General features: G+C 37.0%; 3 protein-coding genes across 8 annotated transcripts; all 3 read right to left on the bottom strand.

The window, feature by feature from the left end:
• Positions 1-103: 103 nt before the first annotated feature.
• LOC113571579 (protein SYS1 homolog) lies at positions 104-5,534 on the bottom strand. Of its 5 annotated transcripts, none has more exons than XM_081717505.1 (8): positions 5,397-5,534; positions 4,645-4,908; positions 4,234-4,301; positions 1,431-1,473; positions 1,221-1,329; positions 916-1,005; positions 592-696; positions 104-494 (listed from the first exon to the last, which is right to left on the bottom strand). In XM_081717505.1, the coding sequence occupies exons 2-8, from the start codon at positions 4,804-4,806 to the stop codon at positions 370-372; spliced, it is 702 nt and encodes a 233-aa protein (XP_081573631.1). In that variant the 5' UTR covers positions 4,807-4,908; positions 5,397-5,534; the 3' UTR covers positions 104-369. The 5 variants fall into 5 exon arrangements, 4 of the variants coding, with proteins under 4 accessions (XP_081573631.1, XP_081573632.1, XP_026856399.1 ...); XM_081717506.1 differs by having other exon boundaries at positions 4,645-4,813; XM_027000598.3 differs by lacking the exons at positions 4,234-4,301; positions 4,645-4,908; positions 5,397-5,534 and adding an exon at positions 1,930-3,831.
• Positions 5,535-8,311: 2,777 nt separating this feature from the next.
• Positions 8,312-11,928, bottom strand: LOC113571578 (adenosine receptor A1). Its single transcript, XM_027000597.3, has 2 exons — positions 11,253-11,928; positions 8,312-9,399 (listed from the first exon to the last, which is right to left on the bottom strand). Exons 1-2 carry the CDS (start codon positions 11,615-11,617, stop codon positions 8,781-8,783), a joined length of 984 nt encoding a protein of 327 aa, XP_026856398.2. The 5' UTR covers positions 11,618-11,928; the 3' UTR covers positions 8,312-8,780.
• Positions 11,929-16,338: 4,410 nt separating this feature from the next.
• On the bottom strand, positions 16,339-21,343 carry adora3a.2 (adenosine A3 receptor a.2). 2 transcript variants are annotated; one of them, XM_027000725.3, is made up of 2 exons: positions 20,667-21,343; positions 16,339-19,384 (listed from the first exon to the last, which is right to left on the bottom strand). In XM_027000725.3, exons 1-2 carry the CDS (start codon positions 20,996-20,998, stop codon positions 18,745-18,747), a joined length of 972 nt encoding a protein of 323 aa, XP_026856526.2. In that variant the 5' UTR covers positions 20,999-21,343; the 3' UTR covers positions 16,339-18,744. The 2 variants fall into 2 exon arrangements, with proteins under 2 accessions (XP_026856526.2, XP_081574600.1); XM_081718474.1 differs by having other exon boundaries at positions 16,339-19,189.
• Between the last annotated feature and the right edge of the window lie 1,049 nt (positions 21,344-22,392).

Genomic DNA, 22,392 nt, shown 5'->3' with positions numbered 1-22,392 from the left:
TCACACTTCATCGAGTGGAGACATTATAGATTTTAACTGGAGAGTTAGCTGTAAAGAGTGATGGAAACACTAATGTCTGTTTTAAATTAAAATCAGCACAGCATTAAACAGCAGATTATTTGTAAATTTATTGTCATAAAAAGAATTATCAACATACAACCTAACATGTTACTCCACATTGTGTTCTGTATCCAAATTAATAAATGGACATATATCCAAGTAAAAAAAATTAAATAAAATACAATGGCTGCAGCCATAAATGTGAATCCTTGACACTAAGGGGGAAACCATTTAAACCAAATGTAAAACCAATGTACTTATTTGGTGATGTATTCTCAGAGGGTGCCAAATGTAGCACGGCAGCTCCTTTTATCGATCTGGGCGAGCCATACCAGGTCTAACAGATAGCATCATTGGTCGAGATGGAGGACGCATCATTGGGGGGCCGGGCATCATTTGCATATGCCCACCCATAGGTGGTCGCATACCTGGGCCTGTAAAAAAGCACCAGTCACTCTAGTTCTGGTAACTGTGAACATAGTCCCTTTTTGGTTAAACTTACAAATAAATAAATTAATAATAAGTGTCTACCTGGACCACCAGGCATCATGCCATGTGGAGGAGGACCCATCATGGGCATCATAGGTGGACCACCCATTGGAGGGGCTGGTAACATTCCTGGCCTAGGGGGTCCACCTTTAAATGGAAAAATTGTGTGTCAGTAGATGACCAATGGTTCTTTAAATTTCTTTATTTCTTGCCCCAATTATATTTACCAAAAAATAAATACCCTAAGCAAAGTTTTATTTCTTAAAATACAAAGATAAAATAATGGATATGTTGCAGGACAATACTATTTTAAATAAATAATTTATAAAATTTCTCATTCACAAAATTGACATGGCACACACTTACTGATGTTTGGATGAGGGAGAAGGGATCCGCTGGGGGGTGGGGCACCAGGGAACGGCGTGGGCGGGATCTTCCCTTGCTGGAAAGCAGCAGCTGGAATGTTGAATGTCAAACATTAAACTATATAACAAGTCATGGGGTGATGCTTTTCAGATTGCACAATTAGGAAAAAGAAAAATGTCCTTCGTAGCACAAAGGTGTGCAAAGACTGACGGGTAGTTTTAGATAAACATCAATTTTGTTAACATGTAACGTGCTGAGCCTACAACGAATAGGTTTAACTTACGAAACAGCAGCGAAGTACTCACTTGTTTTGTCTATAAGACTTTGGGCCTGCTCCTCCATCCATTTCTGGTAATAGTCTTTAACATTTTCTTTATGTTTGCGTCCACTGCAATGAGTCTTCCTTACAGATGGCTGCAAAAGCACGATATTATAGACCGATCTCTCAAAGTCCTTTCTTACATTTTAATTATCTAGCGTTAGATAACTACCACATCGTAAATATCCACACCTACCGAATCGTGCGTCAAGTACGTATCACAGTAGTCACAGTAAAACCTGAAACATAGGAACATAACATTTGTAGCTAGCTAGTATTGTGTTGAATACATGGAAACTGGAACAGCAACATAGCTGGCAGCTAACGTAACCTAAAGAACATTGGAACCCCCTCCAATGCTAGCAAGTCTGTAAGAATGAATAACGTCGATTAGTTACACGGAGGGTTAAACTTCACCAAAAACAAACGCATGCATGCAACACAGCTAGCTAACACAGCTAACAATGGGAAATGGTTAAGTTGAAGGCTAGCTAGCTAACTAACTGTAAAGCCGAATGTTGGCTAGCTAGTTAGATAGCTAAATAGCAAGACTACTTTGCAAGCAATATCTATTAGCTAGATATAAACTTTCCGGTTTGGTTAAGCAAGGTAGAACGATAGTATTATTGTTCAAAACCTATACTTCTGTGTATTTTGTGTTTAAAGAAAACAACGTTAACGCTAAACAAACTTACTTGGGCATCTTCACGGGAAAACAGTGCTATGCGCCAACCGGATCTTCTAGTTAACTACACGAGCCTTTACTTGTTCCTCGGTGTCAAAGCCAGCTACATAAAGTGAACGGTAGCGCCATCATGTGAAGTGGTGCAAATGCGCGGAATAAACCTAGACGAGAGCCTGTAGTACTGGCAAGTAGGGCCGTTCAAGTATGTCAATGACAGTCACCTTCGGGTATTTTTCAAGAAGCCACCAAGTAAATGCATAAGGAAGCTAAACAATAAATGATGTAAAATTATGCTTTTACGTTATAGGCTAGCTTTGTTATTAAACTAACATTATTTGGAAATGTGGTTATTTCTTTACTTATTAATAGATTTACAACGTGTTCTTAATTGCAAATCTGATTCTGGAAAATTTGTAATGGTGTAGTGATAAGAGAATGCTGATACCTATGAAACATATCTAAGTGCAAAACTGAGTGATGTAAAAACTGAAGTATCTGATTCAAATTGTATACAAGGAAAAGTACTACCACTTAAAAATATTAAAAATGCACCACAGAAATACTATAGAACAATCACTGAGTAAATAATATTAATGTCATGTTATAGTTATAATCCTGCAACTGGACAATCCAACCTAAAATAAGATGCCATGTGGCCATGTGGTTAAGAAGCACATTCATTCAGATATAAACATAACAGTTGCTGCATTTACATGACTTTATTTACACTTATACAACTGTGTGTGGTTAGAGATCAGAAAATCTTGTACCACAAAATTAAGTGTAAAAGTAACCTAAATGGCTCTCTAGAGCCATTTAGCAGCTTAATGGCTCTCTAGAGCCATTTCTGTGAAGACACTTCTATTACATTGACTTGGACAACTTTAAAATTGTATCTCACATTGTTAAATCTCATTTATGTTTTGACCTTAATTATTCAGACTCAAGTCATGCCAGAGGAAATATAATCTCAGACAAAAGACTTCATTGCCTGTAATATCTCACAAAACACTAAATACTAGCAAAAAATGTATTAATCTCTAAAGTATGAAAAATCAGGACTATTTGGCTCTCCCTTTTTTTTTTCCACATTCCTGACAGTCTTTACAAGGTGAAACTTTATACATAAGGAAATAATGTGCATGAATATCACTCATGTATACAGCAGAATTCAAATGAACTGCAGCCCTGTGCAGCAACTCAGCAGCTTAATGTTAGAAATGTCTTTCTTGGGTCTGTGAGGGGAGAATCTGCATTACTGATCTGTAAATATGACAGCATCTTGTCATTTTAAAGTCTCTGTGGTGTCTGGCTCCAAATACATCATGAGAGAACAGATGTAACTTAGGAGTAAGTAGGATCAGCGCCCCTTCCTCCGGGAATGGAGACTATAAGATTTACTTAGTAAATAAAAACAATTCTTCATTTATGAAATAGAATTTCATATTGACCAGAAGGCAGATAAGCAGATTATTTATTTTAATCAACTTATAATTATTCAGTAGGACAAACACAAAGTTCTAATTTGAGATCTGGCTGTTCTTCAGGCTTTTATATCCAACTCTAAATGTTTAAAGCAGTCCATTGAAACTAAAAAGTGCTGCCACATAGTGGCGTGCAGGATTCAGTTCTGCATCAGTGTCATTCTGAAGCTACTAATTTCAATACCTACATTAAGACCCCGTGTTTAAAGAGCCCTTAAAATGTCCAATTAGCCCCCATTACTTTTTCATGATTATGAATGAAATACAGTGACAAATTCTAAATATCAAAAAGGAAGTATTTTGAGTCCACATTTCCCCACAGAAGCAAAAAGTTAACACTGCTTCAGGACATGACATCACATCTATCAGTTTATCCACAGCCCAAGGCTGGTCTGAGCAAAGTGTCTGTTTATAGATGAGCTCTCAGAGGTTTGACTTGGGTCCACTGTTCACTGGGATGGCCCTGAGCTCTGTCCGCATACAGAGGTACTCACCGATGACTGCCATCAAGGCTATGCATGCCACATTAACCAGCCACCATGACAGGGCGGCTGGAAGGTGAGAATTATATATCCAGCAGCCAATCATGTGGAAGAAATGCACTGTGACAGTGAAGTCCAAGCACTGCTTACCCCGGCGAATGAAGAACCACAAGCCCAGTGCGCTGAGAGAGACACAGAGAACTGGATAAAGTAGTTGCTTTATCAGTGATGTTTCTAAAGCATCTGTGAACTTAAATTTGTGCTGCTGTGTTTGAATAAACCTATGCGTTTTGTAATGTATCCAGTCATACCATACAAATTTGGCACTTGAAATGGGGAAACACTTACCATGTTAAAGAGTTCAGAATATATGCCATCATTGAGAGCCGTCCATGTGTTGTTGAAAAACCGAGAACCTTAAATTTAGGGGGAAAAAAATCCTTGTTTAAAATCATGTCATAGAAAAATCTTTTAAAACATATGCTTAAATGTGGTTAAAACCTGACTGTGGATCTATTTAGTTACTATGCTCTGCCAGAAATGACTTTTTTAGTTAAAATATACTGTCAGAAATGTCTAAATAAAGTTTGTAGTGACTTCTTGGTGAAAACATTTTCTTTCCTCTTGAAACATATGTTCCTAAGAACCATAATTCTGATGTATAAAACATGATACATCATTTTACACAATACATACTGACCTTTATAGATTTGTGACTACAGAAGCAATTACTATACCTTCTGGGCCTGAGAAACCTACCTCATAACTGAATATCTGGTCAAGGGATCTGTTGGTCTGCACAAGTCCATCTACACCTGCCAACCAGAGGCCCAAGAAACTGTAGTAGATGCATTGCATCAGGATAATTTGGGAGACGATGAGGACTGGATCCCAGATGTAGCTGCGGAAATGACTTGCCATCCCTGAGCTACACAAAGGGACATTCGATTCCCGAGCTAACACAAGCAAGACCACAAGCAGCCTAGATTTATGGTTTCACTCTGTAGCCCAAACTGGGCACTGCTATAAAACAGAGGCAGACAGATGGAGACTATTTAGCTAGCTAATGATTGTGATAAATGAACCAAGTTATCAAGCTGAAAAGACTCAGATCGCACCAGTAAGACTTTTAGCTAGCTAGCTAGAGTTAGCTAGATAGTCAGTATTCCGTTATTATAAGCTAACATTACCCTAAATAGGATAGCTAGCCAGGTATCTCTAGCTGTTTAATTAGCCATCATTACAAGAAGACAGTGGGGTTTAATCGTTATCTAGCCAACTATCTTATTATCTTAGGCGGTTTATTTAACCGGCGTCATTTGTTTTGACTTATTTTAAAAGATTGCAGACAAGGCACCTAGGTTAGTTAGTTAGCTCGCGGTTAGGATAGCTAACGTTATACTAGCTAGCTAGCTATCGTTTGCCTAAAGCGCTAAATAGCTAACTGACTAGCCACGTTAGCAAACTGTAGCTATGTGTCTACCTACAAAGTTACAGACATCATTACGTACTTGCAGTTTCGTGTACATCTGATCTGAAGTAACGTTACCACTGCCTAATGTGTCTGATATCCTGAATTCCAGTACGTAACTGCCCTTTCTGATCGGCTAGTTAATGAAAATGCTCAAGAAATGCGGGGATGATGTCAACACTACCTTATACACCGGATACAAAACTTTCGGCCACTTAAAAAAACAAAAACAAAACTAACGCAGGTCTTCGGAAAAAGCTGATTCGCCAATTTATCGGACCCTCGGCGTGTTAGGGAATATGAGTTGCACAGCTGGTAATAAATACATAAATATGAATGAATGAATGAATGAATGAATGAATGAATGAACGTCCCAGTCTACCATTCTGCTGCTGTTGGCTGCTTTACAGACTGAAGACGCAGAAGCGACGAAGCTGACTGTAGTTATGGTATTCACATAAATGTGCGAGCTAATTTGTCAAAGCCCTGTGAAATATAGTTTAGCAGTATACAGAGCAGATACTTCATGAAAGTTCATAAAATTAAACAGGCTAGTTTAGTATTTTACTATTTATCAATACTTAATTCAAATGTTGTGAAGTAGATGCATATAACGATTGTCGTTGACTTTTCAGACCATAGACTGCAACTATATGTTTCAGACACTAGTGGTAGAAGAGCGCGCTGTTTTTAAAGACATTTCAAGATAGATTAAGCTTGGAACTAAATTCTGTGGCACAGTGGCTCTCTAAGACTGCATTTGTAGAACCATAACCCAAAGACTTTATTGGTTCTTCCTTTAGGACAAAGATTCTTAAAAAAAAAACTTTTTAGGGCATTACTACTTCAAAAAGATTGTAGCAGTATCTTGGAATGACTGTCTCTAACCCTTAAGCCTAGTCATATTAAAAGTGTCTTACAGCAGTAGCAGAGTGTCAAGCATGAGGGTCATAGTACATGACTTCCACAGTGTGTATAATTTCCCCTCAGATACTGAAGCTGTATCTTGCGCAGTGTAGCAATACGACAGTGATGGATTTTGCTCTTACTGTTCCTGGTCAAAGCTCAGTGTCAAAAGAAGTAGTATATATTGATTGGTTAGAATTAATAGGGAAAAAAGTTAACTATTCATTGATGTAGTGGTTGCTCAATGGTTAATCTAATTGACTAGTAATCAGAAGGTTGCCAGTTCAAGCGCGACAGCTGCTGAGTTGCCACTGTTGGGCCCCTGAGTAAGGCCCTTAATCCTCAATTGCTCAAATTGTATTCAATCATAATTGTAAGTTGCTTTGGATAAAAAGCATCAGGTAAATATAAATCGATATCAGTCCTCCAGACATCAACACCATAAGGTTAAATGTGCCTATTATATGCGTCTAGTGTAATGTACATAGATGGATGGGGTTATTTACTCTTTGGAATTCATATGTCATATCTGGTACTTGAAAGTATTTTGGATAGATTTTATGTAAACAGCTCTTTAAAAAATCTGTTTGTTTTAGTAAGTTATATTGTTTCAGTCTCTCCATGCAGTTAACAGAATTCAGTGTGATTCTTATAAGTAAAATAACTTAGGGCTGTGTGCCAGCAGAAGAATAGCAATTTCAACTCCTACACTCCCCACCACTGGAACTCAGTATTGCTGCCGGAACAAGAAAAAATTGTAAATCTGCAACATTATTTTTTAAATTATTGTAAGTGCATTGTAATTCTTTCAGACTGGGTAGTTTTCTGGGATAATGCCTAGCCTTTTTTTCAGTTAAAATTTATTTTATGATTTTAACTGCAAGACAAATCAGTGATGCAAAGAATATCAGGAGTTGAGCCTGTTTACATGCTTTGTTGTCAGTTGAGCCAAAGCCTTTTCTGCAATGAATTAAAATCATGACAGTTCTATATTTGGAAGGAAGGCAAAAAATAGGTATAGGCATCAGTAAGAGGAAATGGACATTAGTCCAGAATGAAGCAATCTCAGTTCTTTTAACTGTGTTATCCTGTGTTAATATACATTTCTTCTGTGTTAACTGACATTTCAGAATGAACTATGCAAATTTTCTGCAACTATAACAATGTATTAAATTGATGTATTATTGCACAATGCTTCATGCATTAATATTAGTGGACAATGTATTGATGGCATAATTTGTTAACTTGCCAAATTAGACGGTTGGGATACTGAAATAAATCCGTAATTACAAAATGTTTTTAAAAAGGTATTACCAGTTCTGTATTTAATTACACCACTCACTGGTAAGTGGAGTCATTGTCTATGCATGGAAATTACATGGAAATTGTACTGTAGTGTTGTTGTTTTGTTTTTTGTTTTTTTAAATAATTATTTTGGCACTATTTAATCAAAGGTATTAGTGATCATGCCATTACATCACATACTTAGGGTTGTATGATTTACTTCACACAAAATACATTTCACAAATAAAATGTAGCAATAATGTCTATAATATCTGAAAAATATAACCGAAAAAAGGTTAGGCATTATCCTGGAAAATTACTCAGTCTAAAAGAATTAGAATGCACTTACAGTAATTGAGACCATTTTTAGATTAGCAATTTATAGGTTAGGGTTTATGGAAAACTTTGCAGTCAATTTTAAAATTAGACACTGCAGCATATAAATATTCAGATAGTGAAGTCAAACAGTTTAGATCACAATTATATGCTAGTTAGTTAGTTTGAAGTACAGATAAAAAGATTAATTATGAGACATACAAAACACCACCTTATGTGTTACTTTTGGAAACACATTTTGTGGTTTTGGAATGATGTTTGTTTTCTGTCTTCTCCATTTTAAAATCAAAGCTCATAAGGAAATTTGGGAATATTGAGATATTTCGACTGAATGGCATAGAAATTGTTTTTGCTCTAACATCTGATTAGGCATTTTTGAAAGTCAAAAGAAATGCAAAACAAATGGCCAAAAGCAATGTCTTAATTCCCTTTACTGCTCATGTCAGCTCCAAAGAAACAATCGCCACTGCAAAACATGTTTATCAGCATCTGAAGTGGCTCGATGTGGCTCTCTACTCTGCTTATTGTACTTTTTATTTCATTGTAACATCTGAAAGCCACAATTGCAGACAACAGAAAGCAAACAAAGATAGAAATCACAGGCCACACTGATATTCTTCTTTTTTTATGCTCTTTACAATAAAGACAGAATTTTTTCTAAAGTCAGTGAAGCCTTGAAAATGTTGAAATTTTATAAACACAGATCACATTTTTAAAAAGCTTAGTTTCACAGTGCATAGATTTTTTTTAACTTCTTGTTTAAACAACAAAAGTTTGCATAAATGGACATTTTTGGGCTTTGGCTTTGTATGTGTCCATAGTGCAGCACTGTCAACAAGCATCTTTCTGCTGCAATTAGGATTAGCATTAGGATTAACTGGTACTGATACAAGTTGTTTCAGGTTTTCTCATTGATGGGCAGAGGGCCAGATGGATATGGACCTGACTCGTGAGCTTTGCAGAGCACACAGCGCTGGGCAATGTGAATCAGCGTCGTGCGGAAACGCTGGATCCGGAATGCGTACACAAGTGGATTGAGGGCAGAGTTACCATGCGACATGAAAATGCCCACATAAAGCGCGCTCTTTGGCACCTGACAATGGGGGCAGAAGTATGTAATGCAGTTCATTATGTGCAAAGGCAGCCAGCAAAGGGTGAACAGGAAGAGCACCAGCGCCAGGGACTTGGCCAGCTTCAGCTCCTTGTGGTAGTACTTGCTGGTGTCTGCAACTGCCTCAGCACGCCGGTTCAGCTGGCACCGGATCACGCGGAAGATCTCAGCGTACAGCCCAGTCATGATGGTGAGGGGCCCTACCACCCAGCCAAAGAAGTTGAAATAAACCATGTAGTCCATGCGTATGACAGCCATGAACTGGCACTCGATGGGCGATGTGCTGCTGTTACTACTCAGGGCTTGGTGCCAGCCCAGCATGGGCACCAATCCAGCGAGGACAGAGAGGAGCCAGCACAGACCTACAGCCACCCATGCTCGCTGTTGCGTAACAACGATGCTGTACCTGTGAACGCAGCATAGAAACAATGTTGGACATTGTTAAATGGTTGTTCAGCAAAATTCAAAGGACAGCTGTCACATTTGCAAACTAATAGCACTAAGTCATGCAAATGTCATTGAATTGAATTTTAGTCTTGCCTTTAGAGCAATATATTCTATACAATATCTTATGAAGGATTATGCTTATTACTTTGCCTTGAGAGTATTGTAGTTCCATAAGAACTAAGATATTTCATTTTTATATTTTATATTTATTTTATGTGTTTTATTAGCATTCTACAGAAATGTTTCATTTACTCAGAACTGCAACCCACACAAAACTAACTTTCAGAGAATTGCTCATCCTTTTCTTGCTTCTAGTTTTCACTCTGTGGACATTGTTCCTCTTTGACACAACAAGCAAAAATAGTGGTTAGAATGGTTGCCAAAATGCAAACAACAGCAGCAAGCATCATTCTCTGTGACAGGCAAGAGCAATTTAATTTTGTTAAAAGCCTTGCATATCCAGCCCATTGATTTGCATTTCACTAGGCCAAAATATACTGTTTTTCTGTAATCTCAGGAAGAAAAAAATTAAAGGCACCAGTGATACACTAATACCAGTCTTATGATATGAAATAGTGTTCATGTGGAGGTCATAAATGTCCTGATAGTATGCCTTTATATATAAACAAATTGGACAGACTGGTTCACAATTATCTTTTATTGCCCTTTATCAACAAATCATCTGATGACTTATTGCTGTGCTGGTCAGGCAGTGTTCTCTTTAGCTAATGTCCAGGAGTCAGCGAAAGCCAACATGCATCTTACTGACTGACTCACATGGACAGTTTAATTCGATTCTATCAAAAGGCATGGATTCATTCATTCTTTCTAAGGGGGTAGCCAGCTATGCAAAATAAATGACTAGTTAAAATTCCAAGTCTTTTCTCAGAAGCAAGCAAGCAAACAAACAAAAAACACTTATTTGGCATGTTTCAAAAAGTGGTTTTTGTGCCTCTAAAGTAAGGAAACATCTGCCTTATGCTTTCACAGGGCATTGAACTGTGAGTCAACATTGGAACTTTTCTTTAACTGTGTTAGTTTGGTAACCATTCACATCATGAAGCAGTATACAGTAAATGGCAAGTGAAAGGGCTTTCACGGGGCATTGAACTGTGTCTAATTTTGGGTTGAGAATAGTCTTGCATAACTGGAAGTAACAGTCACATTCACATTTTATTGATTTAATTAGTAATGAATTTTGAATCTATTTTTTGAATATATTCAACAATTAATCTATTGTTGAATATATTCAATTAATTAACAAGCATTGTTTACCTATTAGCATGATAACTAGTATTCTGGATATGCTATCTTTTCCTATCCCTATGACTTTTGGGAACTGATAACGGAAGATCTATAATGAATCACACCCACAACATTACTACAGATTCAGAACAGTATACACTCTCAGATGAGTCATTAGATTACATGCACTATGTGCATTATTATCAGCATATTGGAGTGTTGGAGAATACTGTACTGTTGTCTTAGTTATATATTTTCCATAGTTTCTAAATGCCATTTAACTGTCTTGCCATTTTATGGGACATTTCTATGCAGGTTGCTGTTTATAAAGTACAACCTTCCAAACACCCCCCCCCCCTCCAAACCAACCAACAAACAAACAAACAAACAACAAATAAAACAATCCTGCCTTCCCCTAGAATATTTTTAAAATACTGCAAAGCATTCAGAAAACGTTTTTAGAGACAACATTGGAACTTTTCTTTAACTGTGTTAGTTTGGTAGCCATTCACATCATGAAGCAGTATACAGTAAGTGGCAAGTGAAAGGGCTTTCTTTAGCACTCACCGGGTGGGGATTCTGATCCGCAGGTAACGGTCAATAGCGATGGCCATGAGGGACAGTATGGAGCTCTGAGTGATGATGAGAAGCAGGCAAGAGAGGAAGAGGCAAGTGTAAAAAGAAGTCTTCAGCCCCAGACTGATGACCACGGCCAGTGGGATGACCAGGGTGCCCACGGCGATGTCAGCCAGCGCCAGAGACACTATGAAGCAGAACGTAGGGTCCCTGAGTGCCCGGTTAAGGCTTACCACCAGAATTACTAGCACGTTCCCTAGCACCGAAGCCAGGGCGATGGTGGACTCGATGGAGATGTACATCATGTCAACATGCTCCCACTGCTCCATCCCTGGGGAGGACGTTACCTCCACCATGTCTTCCCTAGTTAGCTGTGTCTCAGAGGCACTGGATCTCTTGGTCTTAGGAACAGAAACCCTTCTTGCTCTAGCCCTGTCTCACAGTTTTCACAGCTTCATGGACATCCCCAGTCACGCTCCTGTTCTCCTGGCTTCAGTATCCATTCAGCTGGCTTCTCTAGCCAAGATGCGCTGTGGGGGAGCCACGTGAGGATCAGGACAAACTAGTCAGGTTGCTACTTTCTAGCCCATATTGGAGCATCTTTATTCCTCTCTTTTCTCTGTTGCAGAGGTTCTCACTGGTTTGGATGGGAGGGGTGAGCAGCTCGGTGCTGCACCATCCTTCTCCTCCCACCAGGGCTTATCTCTGAGAGACTCTGTCCCTCTCCCTCTCTCTCCCTCTTTTTCTCTCTCACTCAATAGGCCTCATTCACCATCCATTCTTAAGAAGTAATCTCTTCTTAAAAGCCAATTACACAGTTGTCACGAATATACTGACATTCACCAATGTTTTCTTATTTGACGTGTTTTTAGGTAAGAACCGAATCTACCCACACTCAAGAGCATACTTATACATATTTTCACACTAAAAGGTTTGTGAAAAATAATTTTGTTGCATTTTCTTCAATTCTAGAGTTGCCAAATATTATAAGATTTAAATGAACATAATTGTTTTAGCATTCATAATATTATTAAATAATTATTTTCATTATGCATTGTGTTCTTTTAAAATAATTAAACATTCCACTAATGCTTCAATTCACATCAATTATATTATTTAAGACACACTATCGAATAATCAGTGATGTAATTAAAGTAAAGGTTGCATCTGTCTTTTCTGTGCACTAACTAAGAAAAAATTGCGAGAAATAAAGTTTGAATTGCAAGAAATAAAGTCACATTTAAGCAAACTCCCTCATGCCCTTTTATGGGGATTGGCATGGGATATTTACTTAGGAACAACTGGCAAACGCTTTCAATTTCATGGGATTTTAAGATAATAAGATTCATCATTAAAGGAATAATGATGCAAACAATTCTGTGTTAATTCTGCATTTTTTTCTGCGCTCCTCAGACTTTTTTTGAGGACCTTCCTTAAGAAAAAATGTAAGAAAAAAACAGCAAAATCTTGGTGAATGAGACCTATTGTAGGCAATTCTTGAAGACTCGTCAACATTCTCTGTCTCATTGACAGCACTCTGTGTATACTACTTTTTCTATGTAGCATAGTGATGATGTAGAATAATCTATCCAAAATCTGGCCAGTGGGACAATTTTTGTTAATGTAGGAATTAAAATCTCAATCTTAAATCTCATGTGTCTGCTATAGCTAGGGTTGTATTGGTATTTTTTTATTAAATAAGTAGGAAATCACTCATTTTGTGCAACTTGCAAACGATAACTGCCATTCAAAAATGTGTAGATTTCTACCCTTCAGTTTGTTTTCGCCATCCTCTAGCTCTTTATCCATGGCCACAGGACTACTTTGGACCTGATATTTTTTTGGATTTGCAAACCAATATCAGCTAAAATTACTGCAACCGTACTGTTCCTGACATAATAATACCAGCACACCACCCACTATCTTGTCGCTACCAATGCAGAGTTCCTGGTGTGTTGATAGTGGTCTGCTCTACAGAGGGTGTCCATTCAGAGGTGGTCCTGTGGTCAAAGTCTAATCAGTTGTGACTGGGGTTGAGGGAAGCCGACAAATACTACATGACAACTGATCAATTACAGACTGTAGTTGTGATATAATTCATCCATAAGCAAGGCCACCAGAGTGAGCAGGCATTTGACCCACCACTTTTCAAAGTACTGGGGTGATGCCCCACCATGTTTAGAATAAGCTGAAGCTGGTTTCATTTGTAAAAGAAAAAATACCAACTCTCCTTAATCCACTGGCGCACTGAACAATACACACAGACTGACAGGTGGGACATTCCCCTAAATGAAAAAAGGGGATTGATGAAGTCTGTGGACTCCCGCAACTCACGTGACAGGTAAAAAATGTTTTTTAACTGTAAATAGTTTTTTTTTGTTGTTGTTGTTTAATTTAGATTTAAATTAGTTTTTTAGTTTCTACCGAAAAATAATTTTACTGATATACACTTGGTCAGTTATTTTTTGTCAATCTGAAGGAAAAGAATAAAGAGACAATGAAGACTCTCCCCTGATGTTCTTGACAGGCAGCTAGCGTTAGCCATTTAGCCATTATTTTAGATTGCTAATGCCACTTTGTGCCAGTACAGGCCAAAGTTTATTTATTTAGCTATAGCACCAATAAGAGCAGCACACATTATAAATAAGAAAAAAAATATTCTTTCAGCTTAAGTGAAGCCTTTGTCACTGAAAATCGATTGTAACTTGCTGGTTAATATGTGTACATTGAGATTTTAGAAATATGGCTCGAAAAATGTATATACAGCAGGCTTTGATGGTTTGTAATGGTTTGTCAGTGAGTCTCAAGTTAGGGCATATAGCAATATAGGATATGTGCTAAAATTACGTTTTAGTTAGTACTATAGCGTTAAATTCTTTTGTCAATCAGAGAACTAGAAAATGATAGACCAGCCTATTCTGGTGATCTGGGCAGATATGTTAGCCTATTTTGCAGCTTTTATAGAGTTTTGTATAGCATTTACTCTTAAATATGTCTTAAGAGCCTAACTGTTTCAAACTACCTCTGAAACATGATAACAGATTTCAATAACATGAATTTCACCCCACCACATTTGGAGGTGTGGTGTCAAATCTACCTATAAGTGTACCTTTGAAAGCTGTGAAAGTTGACAGTGTCTGTTCCTTATAAAATGGCCAGTGAGTATAGCCTCTACAAATCTTTACATATACAAATATGTTCTTACAACATGTTATCTAGATGTTTTCAAAAGAGTAATTGGAAATACATATGCAAGTATTACCTATAACTATAGGTATGCTTACTTGTTTCTTATACAGTGAGCTTTTAACATTGCTATGTTTAAAGAAAGAACCTTTAAACCAATTGCAGAGTACATATTTTATCATACAGTGCAGTCTATAATTATTATATGCTGAAAGGGTCGGCTCTCGTTCTTTCAAGTCTCATCAAAAATAGCCACTTTACAAATAATTACAGACTTAAATAATAAAAACTCACTATACAGAAATCAAGAAAGTAAAATCTTACAAGAATTTATAGGTAATACTACCATGAATCATAAACCAATATACAGCATATTGTATTTCCAATTACTTTATTAATTTATTATGCTCCATGTAGGTGAAATATGACCCTGAAAATTATGAATAAATGCAGAGTATTTTAAAAAGCCAGAATGCTGAAATGGCTACAACTCCATTACAAATGACAAATTCCACTGCTGTTCTATAATTGGGAAATATAGATTTTTCCAATTAGACTCAGTGCTCTTTCAAATAATACATTAATAAAATTATTTCATTGATAAGGGTGAAACCATTAATATTTCTAAGTGTCTGTTCATAAATATGTTTGAGCATTTTGACTGTTTTAAGGATATTCACAATGAGAATCTCTAGGCCTTAAAAATACAAAGAAGATGAGGAGAAACTATGGGTTTGGTGTGCTAGTTTGTCACAGTTGGAAAGGAGAGTGTAATTCTCCCAGCATTACAACAATAATTCACTTTCCACCACTTGGCATGCACTGTGGCTTGCAAATTGTATGCAAGTTGATCATACTTTTTGCATCTGCATGTGTTTCCTCATTGATTTCATGGTTCTTTTTATGCTTCAGTATAAGTGTGCCATTTGTAAGAATAATAGCTGGAATAAATAAGACAAATCTTATCACACTGCCTTTTGCACCAATTCCATCAAGGAACTAATTTCTACGTCAATATTAATACAAAAACCCACAGCACCTTGAGCTATACTTCACTACTTTGTAACATGACTCTACTTGTTGCCTAGAGCACACCATGCATTCAGTCATACCCCAGGGATGCCAGCAGCGCACCAACAGCAAAAATGAATTTGATTATAGGCATACTGGGCTTGGTGATGATGTGAGCAGCAGCTAATAGGAGTAAATGGAAAACTGCTCTAATCACCGGGTGCAATTAAACGAGACATCACCAGTATCCTAACTGACAGTGTTGTCTACACTGCAGTAGAAAGAGCAGGGACATTTCTATTTATATTTACTATTTACTTGGAGCATTTTCTGTTTACATGTCTTTTTTCCTGACATATCTACCTACCTATCCACCCACCAACTGCAGTAAACACTAACAGTTTCAGGACACTGAGAAATGTCTAATAGGGATAAGCACAAATTGCAAGGTTTTAACTTTCACAGTTACAATTGCCTAGTTTAAACCAAGAGACCCTAAGCTATACAGGCTAACAAGCAGCCCTCTGTACCTAAGGGCTATGGAATAATTTATAAGGGAAGTTATAGTTTGTAGTATGTTTTAGACATATACATCTAAAGTGTCACAAGGTTATGGCTCAGGACAATGTGTATGTATGTTTGTCTGTACTAATAAACAAATGTTTGCTTCCATATTTGATTTATTATAACATAGCAGTATGTTATCCTTCAGATATTTAAGTATTGTTAAGTATCAAAAACTGCGGCATACAGGTAGCAAAACTAATTCCCATACCAAACCAAAAACAGTGTGATGGTAGTATTGCAATTTATGTTGTGCTAGTTGTAGTGAAAATAGCTATCTCTGGACAAACAAAACCATTGCAATGATGTATAGAGAAGTATTGCTTTATTGACATTAACCAGCAAGGTTCAACTGATAAAGTCAGCAGATATAATTCTTATGTACCTTTACAAAATGCAAAACTAGTGCAAGAGCACAGATGGCTGTGTTTGTACATGTCAAGACTCCCTGTCCCATCTTCCATGAACATTTTAAGTTGTGAGTTTAAGAGTAGACATTCTGAATAATAGATGAGATGGTCAGAACAGTGTAATCTTATGTCAGCTATATTTGCCCACAACTTGAAACTCAGAGTTGTCTTTTTTCAGTACAACAATAAAAATAGCTTTATGCGAACTGAACAAGCAGATTCTGATATAATGAAAGTGCAAAATTATAATATTTGCAAAAAAATTTAAAAATTTAAAAATACAGAAAAGATGTTACAAAAAACACAAAATAATCACCTGATTAGAGTAGATCCAATTGGGGAAGAGAAGCATGTCTCAAATACCTGCCAGTGTTCTAACAAATAAAATGTCATGATGAGTCATAATGAGACAGGTTTTACTGCCTTCTGTGGCCTTAAACACTGTATATGCAAACAGTTGCCATATTCTCACTTTCATGTAAAATTTCAAGTTATCATTGAATCAAGGTATCGTAATGGTGCTAATAGATTTGGTTCTGTGCCCAGGTATTTTATTATACTGCACTTTTAAAAAATGTTTAACCTTTCAAACTCCCTGATTCTCTAATGAACACTCTATGGCATATTATTTAGTAACAACTGTGAATTATTTGGTAATGTCATTGAAATTAATACAAAAGGTATGTAGGTTAAAGAGCAATGAGATTCTGAACTGGCTAGCAGGTCCTATGATTTTAATAGTTTGTTAACAGGAGTTAAAAGGTTATAGTGGTTTGTTTCTACCACCATAATCATTTTTTTTGTGAAATTTAATTGCATACTGTCACACTATAACTGACTGTTATAAATATCCTTGTAGCTTCGACTATTGTATGACAAAGGTGTGCTTGCAACTGTGCAACTATACAAATCCTCAGCTGGCAGGTTTATATGAACAGATATTTTTTTCAAACACAGTAAATATGCAAAAGAACAAAATAACCATTATAAATTCTCTCTGCAGTGGCAGAACAGAGTGACTGGTGCAACAGATCTCAAGGGGCCCCACACTGTGTGTGAAATAACCAATAGGCCTGTAATGAGAGAAGCTAATCGTGCACAGATAGCCCACACACTCCTTTCTCCTGAGTCCACATTAACATTCCCCAGATGTTTTATGTGCTGGCTCACCTCCATGTGGCCCTGTGCCAGAAAATCAATTAAGTAGCCCATTGCTAAGGAACTGTCAAAGCAAGCAGCTAAAGTAATTTTTATTGGCCAAATTATGGCCAAGCCCTACAAATTTTGAAAACAGTGGTTAATATATTTTTAATTTTGTGTCTTTTTTGTTTGTTTGTTTGTTTGTTTTGTTTTTTGATTATTTGTTTCTATTGATAATCCTGGCACTTGGGAGAGTGTACTGTTCCTGTCCAAAATCATATCCTTTAAGTTATCTTCTTGGCTTTGTATCCTTGAGATACAGTATCTGTCATTTGGAATTTCAAGAGGAACGAACATAGAATTGGTAATAAAAATGCAAAACATTGCTTAGATTTGAAAGACATTTTACATGAAAAGTACAATAGTATTTTAGAAAATAATGATCCTGAATGATGTTATCAGTGTTGTTGGGAAAAAAAAGATCTTGAATGAATAATAGTCTATATGTCTGTAATTGATCCTGAATGAAAGAGTCTGTGTGTCTCATTGATTCTGAATGAATGATAGTCTGTTTTTTGTAATCGATCCTGATTGAAAAATAGTGTATGAGTCTGTAACTCTACTTTTTAAAACAAGAATGCCCTGCAGAATTGTACATAAATAACGAGGTTCTGTTTCAGATGTAATAGACCTGGGTAATAGACCTATTGAAAGCAGAAATTACAAAAGGAAATTAAGATTGTGAGATTATACATTCATTCTGTGAAGATGAATTTGCTGATAAAAATGATAAACATTACATAGCCCATATGGTACTCATTTCTGAATCAGAAGGACATTGCAGATCTTGTTTTGTAGTCCAGTAATACATGATTACTATTCAAAGGTCATTAAATTAAGACACAGTAATAGGAAGTCAATCCATTAATCATGGTTGGTAAAACCAATTCAGAAAAGAGGCTTAAATGAACATATTTTGCAGTATTGTAAAGTTGTCAAGGTGCTAGCCACCGTAAGTTACTTGAAACAATCATCACACTGTGTTTACATAAAGGCAAAGTTGACTGTGCCCTTTATGATTTGCAATTCTGATCAAAGCAAGTAAACCAGAAAAGGGAACCATGGTGGGACATCCCTTGCTGTGTAACATGGAAATAAATGTGGTATTGTGGTCAGGTTGATTTCGCAGTGCTGGTTGTGGTGCTGTTAGCATTATCCTCTGCTTTCTGGCCCCCCTGGACCCTCAGCTGTTTTGCCTGACCGAGGCAAAGCTTCCTCCAGGCCTTCCTGAATGGCTCTTTTATTCTTGGTGCTTTGAAAGCATACACAATAGGGTTCACTGCTGAATTTAAGTGTGAGAGGAGGATGCCGACATAGAAAGCATTGTGGGAAACACAGTGGCTATAAAAATTAAGGATATTCATGATGTGTAGAGGCAGCCAACAGACTGCAAACAGAGTCAGAATCAGGGCCAGCAAACGGGCCAGCTTCTGCTCTTTAATGTAATATGCACGGGAATTGACAGTCCAGCCAGAGCCTCTCTTCAGTTGCTGAGATATTGTGCAGAAGATGTAGCAATAAAGGACAGTCATGATAATCATCGCAGGAAAAAGGCAGCTGAGGAAGCAGAAATTAACCATATAAGACATGGGTATGACAGTCAAGAAATGGCACTTGATGGTGGTGTTGAAATGTGCTGCAGAGTCACGGTTGCTCCATCCAAACATGGGAATAAACCCCAGCAGAGTAGCGGTTACCCAGCATATGGCCACTGCTGTCCATGAATGTATCACTTTGACTTTCCTTTTGTACCTTAAAAGCAGATTTTAAAAACAATAGCATCCTTAAATTTCCACTAGGTGTATTCAAAGTGTTCTGTTTCCGAGAGTCATAAAAGGGTTTCCGAGAGTCATAGAATGATGCAAGATATACAAGTTCTACCATTTTCACCCTTATTAGACTGTCATTGTCTTAGAACAGGAACTAAGCAGCATATTGCCCATAGAGATGCATGACTGTAGGCGCATAACTCTCTTTTTATAGAATGGAGTTTAAAAATGACTCACTATAGCTAGGAACACTTGAAACAACAGATCAGAAATCATTTCATGCCTTATTTGATTTAAGGATCCTATTTTCTCAAAAAATGCTGACCAGTTTCCTTAGAGGATATAAAGCAGTAATAAAAACATCATGCACTTTTAGATCTAAGCATTATGTAAAAATAGTATATTACACTAAAATCATGCATACACATTAGGCAGTTGTGAGTAATGGAGTAGTTGTTGCTTATATATATTTGTGAAGATTTAATGACATCCTAAAGTGAGAAGGTGTGATACTAGAGAAAAAAACCTTGCACAGCAAAAAAAAAAAAGAGAAGTATTTATATATTCTGCTGCAAACTTCTTCAATTGCAAGTTTGCATGCAGCCTGGAGATGTCTGGATGCTTTATCCAGAAATAAAAAGATGGCTTACCTTAACCGTAAAAGTGATTTTGAAAAGTCAACATTAGGAAAACTTGTTGCCATCATTTAAATGCATTAACTTGGTACCCAATAAAATTCATGACGCTCAAGCTGACATACGGTATGCTTCATTCAAGGGAAGGACAGAACTCTCAGATAAACTAAGTATTTTTTAAACACTTGCATCTTGTACTGTGATATACTCTTCTTATATTCTTTGTACTGTTCTGTTGTTCTGTGGGTAATTTTGTTTGGCAATGTAAAATGTTTTTGCAGTGTGGTTATGATCATTTCCATGAGGCTTGAAAACAAGTGGATAATGTTCTGTGCATTTGCCTTATGTGTGTCCTTCTTGAGTACACAGTATAAAGTTTTAGTTTAATTCATTTTTACTTATAACCAAATATGTGTGTGTGTGTGTGTGTGTGTGTATATATATATATATATATATATATATATATATATATATACACACACACACACACACACAACACACACACACACACACACACACACATATATATGTGTAAACACAGCTACAGATATGTAAATTAACTGATGCTACTTTAACTTCAATAAGTCTGGGCTAACATTAAGCATGTTGTGCATGTGAAGAGATTCTTACTGCAGAGGTATGGAAACACGTAGGTAGCGGTCTATGGCAATGGTCAGCAAGGAGAGGACTGAGGCCTGGGTCAGTACGATGACCACACAGCTGATGAAAAGGCAACCATCAAACGACGTCTCAGCGCGTCCATTCACCAATATAGCCAGGGGTATGGCCATGGCCCCTACCAGGATGTCTGCCACTGCCAGGGACAAGATGAGGCAGTAGGTAGCATGCTTAAGTGCTCCGCACATCCACACGGCCCAGATCACCAACATGTTGCCCACGCAGCATGCCACAGCGATCAAAGTTTCCAGTGCTGTGTATATCACCTCTCCATAATCGGCCATGATGATGAAAGGAGGATGAAAAGAGGTTGAAAATAATCTTCAGAGGGACTAGCTTGCTGGAGCTCCTGTGGTTAATGTAGGAAGACATCTGAGAGTGAAACTTACTTGCTCATTCGCACACGGAAGCAGTAGATTTCCTCTACCTGCCACAGACAACATGTGTGGTTTCATGTGTCAGTAGCCATGGTGAAGGGGAATTTTGGAAAAAAAATCTTTATGCATTTTGTGCATAAAGAACATATTTTTGTGTATTTGTATGAAGTGATTCAGCATTTACTGCATTCAGTTATTGTAACTTATAATGATCAATTACCTATTTTATTTTTACATGTCCATGGTTTTCAATGCAATTTTAATTTATTAAAAATATGTTTCTTATTCTTTTTTAATTAATGATTTTAAAATCTGCATCAAATGATGAACAGGTTTTGTGACTTATCATGTTTAGGCTTTCAAAGCAAAATCCAAGAATGCTTTGATATGCCATAGTAGGTTTATGATTTTTTTGTCAATCGAGGTCAAATTGCTTAATTTGGAGCAGCAAAAAATTGAATGGGTGCTGCTTTATGTGTATGACCACTATTACACATAAAAACATCATTATCAGCTTCATAAGTACCCTCTTTGGTAGTGCCTAATCTTATCATATCTTTAAAGCCACTTTTTAAAATTTCCTATGGGTAAAAGTGCAACCCTCCAGTGCCTCTCAACCCAGCTTTGTATCATGAGGACTGGGTGATCCTAAAAATTTAGTTTAGGCCCGCCTCGACTGAGTAAAGTGCTTGAGATGGACTAGAACACAGGAGATCAGCAAAACAAGTTGGAGCCATTGAGGGCTTTAAATGTTTTTGCAAGACTTTTTAGTCAGTGTGAAATGTCATAGGCAGGCACAGCAAACTAAGAGGATGAGTATATGCTCTGACTTTCTTTTCACCAGATACAAATGTGGGCTGCTGTGCTCTAAACTAACTGAAGCTTAAGACACAGTTAGCAGCACATTTCAGGACTCTAAACTGAAAGTTTATATGTATTAGTCAGCATCATGTATGTCAGAATGTTTGTATGTTTTTTCAAATATAATATAGAGCTTTAAATGATAGGACTGCATTAAGGGTTACATTAAGGCCCTTAACTATAGCTTTTAGTTTTACAAAATAACAGTCAAGGTTGATGATAATCAACAACTATAACATCAGTACTTTTGTTACATTAGAGGTTGTAAGAAGGTGTTTCTGGTTATTTAAGCTTTTTGTCTTTAACTGTCTTCCATTATGCACAGCTGTGTTACTGAATCTGATAGGTATAATCAGTTTTAAAATGAAATCCAACATGTTTTTGAATTAGATGCCCATGGGGTTATATATGTAGAGAGAACAGCCTAATGGCCTAAAACA

The sequence above is a fragment of the Electrophorus electricus genome, chromosome 7, assembly GCF_041902795.1.
Source record: "Electrophorus electricus isolate QZ-2024a chromosome 7, ASM4190279v1, whole genome shotgun sequence".
NCBI classification, from domain to species: Eukaryota; Metazoa; Chordata; class Actinopteri; order Gymnotiformes; family Gymnotidae; genus Electrophorus; species Electrophorus electricus.
The sequence above is the reverse complement of the archived record's forward strand: the minus strand, read 5'-3'. Positions and strand labels throughout refer to the sequence as shown.